The 7,661-nt window shown below is 38.9% G+C and overlaps 1 protein-coding gene across 1 annotated transcript; it reads left to right on the top strand.

Annotated features, from left to right (window-relative positions):
• Positions 1 to 3,547: 3,547 nt before the first annotated feature.
• Positions 3,548 to 6,623, top strand: LOC143572210 (putative F-box protein At1g47790). The gene is made up of 2 exons (XM_077057431.1): positions 3,548 to 4,198; positions 6,348 to 6,623. Exons 1-2 carry the CDS (start codon positions 3,548 to 3,550, stop codon positions 6,621 to 6,623), a joined length of 927 nt encoding a protein of 308 aa, XP_076913546.1.
• Positions 6,624 to 7,661: the final 1,038 nt, after the last annotated feature.

The raw sequence follows: 7,661 nt of genomic DNA, 5'->3' as shown, positions 1-7,661 counted from the left end.
AACAACCTCAACCCTAAGCTGGTGGTGATGATGAAGGTGGGGATGGTGATGATGAAGAAGATAGTGATGATGAGAGTGATGATGAGGATGACGAGGAAGATTATGTTGTGGATGACAACGTCCACGATAGTTTTGATGACAATGATGATGATAATGACGGTGGAGATGGTGGTGATAGCGGAGCCAGTGCGGCAGGAGGAACTAGAGGTGGAGGTCACACTCAATCACCTCCACATACTCAAGAGCAATATCAAGACCCTGCTGCATACAAGGCCGCGAAGAAGGTGAGAGAAGCAGAGGCAAGGATTGAAAATTTATATAACGAATTGTTTCCTACAGGTAATCTTGCAGGTGTCATTGATGAGTTCATTGAGGCTGGAAAAACTCTTGAACCAGTTGTCATGCGGAGGAGGCTTAAGATGACGACTACATCAACTACTCGCCAAATCCAGACACGCCACTTGCTCAAGCTCAAACTTCCGAAGCACCTGCAGTTGATCCTGTGATAAATCCAGCCACTGACTTGTCACAGGCACCGAAGAAGAGGAAATGGAAGACACACTATGTGACAAGTCATGCCAGTTCCTGCTCACTCAACTATCCGTACCACGATGATTCTTTGGTTGTATACGTCCGATACAACAAAGAGAAAAGTAGTTGGGCCACAGGCCAGCGGAGACCTCATCTACCTCGCCCACAAAGAGTTGCATACTCTACCAGAACTTGATATCAACTACATGAGAAAGGCTTTGGGAATCGGAGATTATGATGAGGATCTGGACGACTGGATAATACGTCATTTGAAGCATCAAGCGAAAGTGGGATACAAAGATTTTTAGTTGAATAAGGGTCGAAAGTTCAAGAACCCAAGAGAGATTAACCCAGCTACTGGAGAACCAAGAGTGATGTGGAGGTATAAGGCTCCCAAAGATAGTGTCATCATCTATCATGGTGAACCTTATACTCCAAACCTTCTCCGAGAATTCATTGGCTGGGAACTCAACAACACAACAGGTGAGGCCATCATACACTGCAAGAATATGCACGAACTTCGCGTATTTGACGAGCATGAGCTGATGGGACTAAGCAAGGAGGATATTCTGAAGCTCTACAACTCACCCCTGCTCAAGATTGAAGACATTGGTCGTCAAAACACATACCGGATAGTTGATGCTTTCAACAAGTTCGTCAAGAGACTTGTTGAGATTCCACTATCCGAGGAAGGCGTTCTTGAGTATGACACGGACGGATTCCAATACTAAAGACTAGAGGGAGATTGTTAGGTCCTGTTTTGTTTGTATTAAGTCTTTTGTATTGGATTGTATGTAGTGGGCTTTTGTGTTGTATTTTTGTATGTATTTGGGCCCAATGCCATGTAAACAAGCCCATTGGGCATTATGTTATGAAACTACTTCTCATGTATGCTTCCTATAAATAGGGAAGCATGCCATGAGAACAAAGAGCTTTTTTGTCAATCTTATCCTCTTGCTCTCTCTCTCTCTCTCTCTCTTTCTCTCTCACTCTAAAAGCCGAACATAAACCCAAAAGATCCGAGACCAAAGGTGACTTGGTGTGATATTCCACTAGCACCGAGTTTGGTTGATCCAAGATTTGTTGTTAGATCCACCCTTCAGAACCTAAACAACCCAAACCCGACCCGTATTATTATTATTATTACTAGTGACAAAGGTTTCAGCCCTAACTTGCACACACACACACACACAAATTCGGGTCGACCAATTTAACCCATTTATCCAAAATGTAAAAGATTTTCTAAAAAACAAAATGGATATAATTTAGAGTCCATAGAGAAAATAAGTAATACGAGATTATTTTTTAAAAAAAATATTAAAAATATCAAAACTGGACTTGAAATTGCAAGAGCATATTAAAAAAAATGAAAACGAATAAATATAACTATAGAAGTTTTCTTTTTAAATATTTAAACAAGTTAACGGGTCAACCCAGCCTGTTTTTTAAACGGGGTGTGTTAGTCAACCCAAAACTTGTTTTTTTCGTGTCACTAAATACTTAAACGAGTTAATAGGTCAACCCAGCCTGTTTTTTAAACAGGTTGTGTTAGTCAACCCAAAACTTGTTTTTTTCGTGTCAAGTTTGGGGGTCGCGTCAATGGTTGCTGCCCCTACTCACGGCTGTGTGTTGGATTAGACTAGGGGGGTTCCAGTTAAAATTAATATCTTGCCATGTCTAAGATAAGGTTAGCCTGGTCTAAACATGTTCTTACCATGTCTAAGATAAGGGAGTCCCTTCTTGTGATTCTATGCATTGAAGAGCTGAATAGAACGGTGCACAATTTATGGATGATGGAGGGTACGTGGTCTATTTACACAGCTATACACATTTAATGTTAACACACAATTTGAGAGGTATATATTGGGATTTAGACAAAGTAGCGAACCTATAATTGAACTTGCAGATGATGATGAACGTGGTGAACTTATTGTTTACGAGCCACAATCAAATCACATGGATAATTTTGGATTTGATGGAGTGCCAAGTCAAATCTCTGTGCAGCCCTATACCGAATCATTTTTCTTCATGATCAGCCTAATCTTACATTTCTTACTTCATGAGGTACATCACTTCATATCACATTGGGCGTTTCAATAAATTAAACTATTGTTTTGATTGACTATGCACAACTGATTTGACTTTGTTTGTATTGACTAGATTGTTGCTGCTCGGAGGGTTTCACAGTGCAAGTGCTTGCTTAATTAATTAGTAGATGCTTCTTTATTCAGCTGCTTGATGATTAGTTTTTGCGTTTCTTTCCTATTTGAACAACGCTGCATGCATATGCTTCGTTATGTATATACTTTAAAGTCATGCTATTAATTTTAAATTTCCGGGTTTATTGCTGGTGCTTTATTTTCAATTTAGGTCATAAAAGAATTATTGCCTTTTGCTTTGGTTGGTCACAAATACTCACATCTCTTAATCTCCGTGTTATGTCCCGGTCTTCTGAACGTTTTCCAGTGTGAATGATTTCCCATTCACTTAGCTCTAATATTGGAAAACTTTACAGGTGGGATTCTCAAATGGGTGAACTTGATTATGTAGGTTTCTAGTCTAGTTTTTGTGCATGGAGAAATGGATTAAGATATAATGGATGTATTACAATATTGGGCTTTAGTTGATATTCAAACTTTATATGATCAACAAATTATTTGGAAAACCTAAGAAAGACTCTCATATTCAGATTCGATCTTCATTTGTTGATTAGTTCCTTTGGTATGTTTGAGTTTCTTTGTGTTTTTTAAAGTTGTTTACTAATTTTCATACACTCGTTGTTGAAATGGTTAATACTTAATAAATCTATCCATTGATTTTGTAGGCAATAATACAAATGCTACTTACTCATTGCCATAAACGTACAATTGTACGATATCTAGTTGACTAGTTGTTCATATACATGGATTTATTGAAGTTGTAATATAGATGCACAGTATATATGCTTTTAACTTGTTTTTTATATTTTTACATGGCAGAAATAGATTGATTGATTATATAACTCAAGTTTTCCAAAATGTCAGACGACATACCGTTTGAAATCCAAGTAGAAATCATGAAAAGGCTTCCTGTCAAATTTTTGATTCAGCTCCGATCCGTCTCCAAGACATGGAAGTCTTTAATAGATAGCTCTAACTTTGTTACTAGCTATAGCTGCAACATGGACCATATGTTTTTAAAATATGATTATTTTATGGATTATAATTCAAGATATTTCTCGGTTGATGATGATGACACGTTCCCTCTAAATATAGCTTCCGTGACTCCTCCTTGCTTTTTGGTTGACCAGTATGAATATTATCGCATGGTAGGCAGCTCTCATGGCTTATTATGCTTTTATGCCGCTGCTGAAGTTGGGGGCAGGGTTGTTCTTTGGAACCCGACAATAAGAAGAGTGTACGATGTTGTGCCTAATGTGGAAAATGGAAAGATTTATGACACCGTTTTAGGTTTTGGGGTTTCTCATGAGACTAAGGACCCTATGATTGTGAATATTAGATATGTTGAGTGTGACAGCGTATGGGGAAATCTATGTACCATTACTTCACAAGTTGAGGTTTTTACGTTAAGCACGGGGACATGGAGAAGCCTATCTAGCAATCCTCTTCGTAAATATGTTATCTTTCGTTTTCCGGACCCAACTAGTCGTTCGGTAGTTGCAGATGCGGTAATTTATTGGATTGCAACCGACTGGCTTCCCATGGATGGGGGGACGTTGCGAGCTGATTATTTCATTTGATTTAACAAGTGAAGAAATTGGAGAAGTAAACCTCCCGAATAGATTAGCTCGGTCTCAACATTTACTTTACATGTTTAAGCTAAGGGAGTCCCTTGTGATTGAAAATGCTGAGGAGCCGAATGGAAAGGTTCACAATTTATGGATGATGGAGGGTGGTCTATCTACACAGCTATAAACATTTAACGTTCACACACCCGTTCGGTCCTTTGTGATGGGATTTAGACATAGTGATGAACCTATACTGGAAGTTACAGATGTTCACCGTGGAGAGCTTCTTGTCTGTGATCCACACCCAAATATGATAGATAATCTCGGGTTTGATGGAGTAGGGAATACGTTTTATGTGCAGACCTGCACATAATCATTATTTCTTCTTGATCAGCCAAATCTTACCGATGCGATTCAAGATTATTTGGCCTGATAGTTTATTGAGGTGGGCTGTATTTTGTGCCTTTGTTGACTAGAACTGCATAACTGATCTATGGATGATGTTGTTTGAACAATGTTTTCATCTAGCTTTATCAACTGTGCTTCGATTCGTTTAATTTCGTTTTACTTCTTAATTATATTATGTATAATGAAATGTTTACAGATCATGACAAAAGCTTACACTTTAAAGTGTTTAAAATAAGAAAAGGTGTACACTTGAGTTAGATCTGTCCGCTAGATTTTCTTCTTGACCACAAGCTCGTTATCCTTAGAAATGGTTGCATGAAAAATCATGCAAACATCTAAAAAAAAGAAAAAAGGAGTCCCATCTATCTCGATCTGCATAGGTTTTGTGTAAGAATACAAATCCAGACCTAACAAAATCTATATATATGCCAAAGCATCCACTTATTATGTTGTGAGTTGTTCTTCTAATACAGTTGTTAAATGTAGTGTTATGGCAAATTGTCGCTTTGTAGTAAAAGGTTGATTCTTGAATGGTTTTATTCAACTATAAAAGTTTATATTTTGACTTTGGAAAGTCATATATGATATGAGGTGATCTGTGTGTATGTGAGTTTTAGTGCAAAAGCATTGATATTTATTCAAGTACTCCTTAGTATATAATAATACTTGTGATATTATTCTTACAGCCATTTGAAAGTTAAATTGTTCTCTCTAAAATGGTATTTGACTTTTGAAAGTCAAACTAGAACTAGAGGCAAAAATCTTCATTTTTGTTGTCGACATATGTTAGTGATTCTAGCCTATAATAGTATTGTTTAACTACGAATTTGAGGTGGTGGTCAAAAATCTTCATTTCTGATTCTAAAATGCTGGTATATATTTTGACTTTGGAAAGTTAAAATCTAAAATGGTTATGAAGCAGTTGGTGTTTTGGGCTATGATTAGAAATAGATATAATAGTTTTGTTAGAATAATGATATGCTCAAAAGCAACATGTTTTTTCTTAGACCAGCGGCTCATCAGATCTCAGTTCCCTCCCACCACCTAAGGCCTGAAAAACATAGTTTCGATAGTTATGTGCTCATAATAACATGCAGGTTTAGGAGTACGTTCCTAGCTTTTGTTATAGAAATATTGGCCTCATATAATCCCAACTATGGCCCATTGGCAAATATAAGGACCAACTATCGAAATGGCAAAATACAATCCCAACTACGCATGTGGGTGGAAAATTAACGGGAAGTTAATCTTCCGTTAGTTTTGTGTGACGTGGCAGCTGACTTGTCATTAACCAGCTGACGTGGCCGCCGAGTTGTCATTAAACCGCTGACGTGGCCGCTGAGTTGTCATTAATAATAATAATAATAATTTGTATTGGCCAGGAGTCTAACAAACCCACTTCATCTTCATCCCATTTCTCTCCGGCCTCCACCTCACCATCTCCTACCACCACCTCACCATCTCCGACCGCCATCATCATCCGCTCCGACCATCATTAAAAGCCCAGTCCACCCATCACCACTATCTCTGTACACCCTCACCATCATAAAAGTATTTGGATGTCATCTTACCAGAGCCTAAGCCTTGGTTTTCGTCGGCCGGAACAAATCTCATCCCGCCGGGCGCCGTGTAGCTCCGACAACCACCAGAATCATAACAGTTTCCTCTCCCGAAATCGCAGCTACAACATCTGGCCGATTTCAGATCTGAAAACCCTAATGGTGGATTGGGGGAATTGAACAAGCTACAGCTGTTGTCAGCGGAGAAGCCACCAGAGCAGCCATCGGCGGAGATGGGAGGTGTTTCGATGTCGGTAGAAGGAGCCGGTGGAAAAGCCACCGGAGCAGCCATCGGCAGAGACGTTGGCGATAACGTTGGAGAAGCGGTCGACGACAACGTAGGAGAAGCCGTCGACGACAACGTCGGAGAAGCCGATGGAGATGCCGTCGAAGACTAAGCAGATCCGTCGATCATAGCAAATAGCATAATTAGGTGGTTTAAGATTTTTTTTTATAATTAATAGCCTCGTCAGCAGCCCAGTCAGCTGGTTATGAGACATCTCAGCCGCCACGTCACACAAAACTAACGGAAGGTTAAGTTTCCGTTAGTTTTCCACCCACATGCGTAGTTGGGATTATATTTTGCCATTTCGATAGTTGGTCCTTATATTTGCCAATGGCCATAGTTGGGATTATATGAGGAAAATATTCCTTTGTTATAACATACTTTTTCTGAAAATGCAAATAAGATCGTTCATGAAATCTGTAATAAGTGGCTCACTTTTCAGTCTTAACTTGGCGTTTTCAAACAGAATATGCAACTATACATACAGTTACTTTTGCATTTAGTTACTTGGGGACGACGTTAGAAACTAAGGGTAAAAAGAAAGTTATTACTATCTTTTAAGACAGATAATAATTCTTAAGACACAAAATTAGCCTTTGTCATAAATAGTAACACAAAAGCATGGACCAACTCTCGACTTCAAAAACAGGCAGGCTAGATTTTGCCGCCAATAAAGCCAACCGAACATGTCAAACTCACAGTCCAAACCCAACCCACTTCATATGGATAATAATGTTGGATTTAAGATCCATACATCTGTTAGTCATAACTTGAAGTAGAGATGTAAAAAAAAACGGTTCAGGCCCGGTAAACCGATACCCAACCTGGCCCAAAACTATTTTATAACTAATTTGGGCCAAACCAGTTTCTAAACTGACCCAACCCGTAGATTTGGCACCGGTTTTTTATTCTTGTTCTTTGAAACCTGTTTATAATCCGAACCTCTAGTAAAAAAAACCCCGGTTGGTTAAAACCGGTTTTTTGTCCCAAGCCAGCTTGTAACCGACCCGAATCAATTTGGTAGGTTTAAAGTTTCGTCTTTCTTCAAAACTGGTTTGTATCCCGAACCAGTTTAGCCTAAACTGGTTGGCCCATTGGCTTTCAAACAGAGGAAGTTCATAACCTGAACCAGTTTGGAATAAAACCCGAT

Source organism: Bidens hawaiensis, unplaced genomic scaffold, assembly GCF_021521415.1.
Source record: "Bidens hawaiensis isolate Kalapana, Puna unplaced genomic scaffold, B.hawaiensis_p1.1 tig00025770_1, whole genome shotgun sequence".
NCBI classification, from domain to species: domain Eukaryota; kingdom Viridiplantae; phylum Streptophyta; class Magnoliopsida; order Asterales; family Asteraceae; genus Bidens; species Bidens hawaiensis.
Note: the sequence above shows the minus strand (reverse complement) of the source record. Positions and strands in the feature narration are given on the sequence as shown.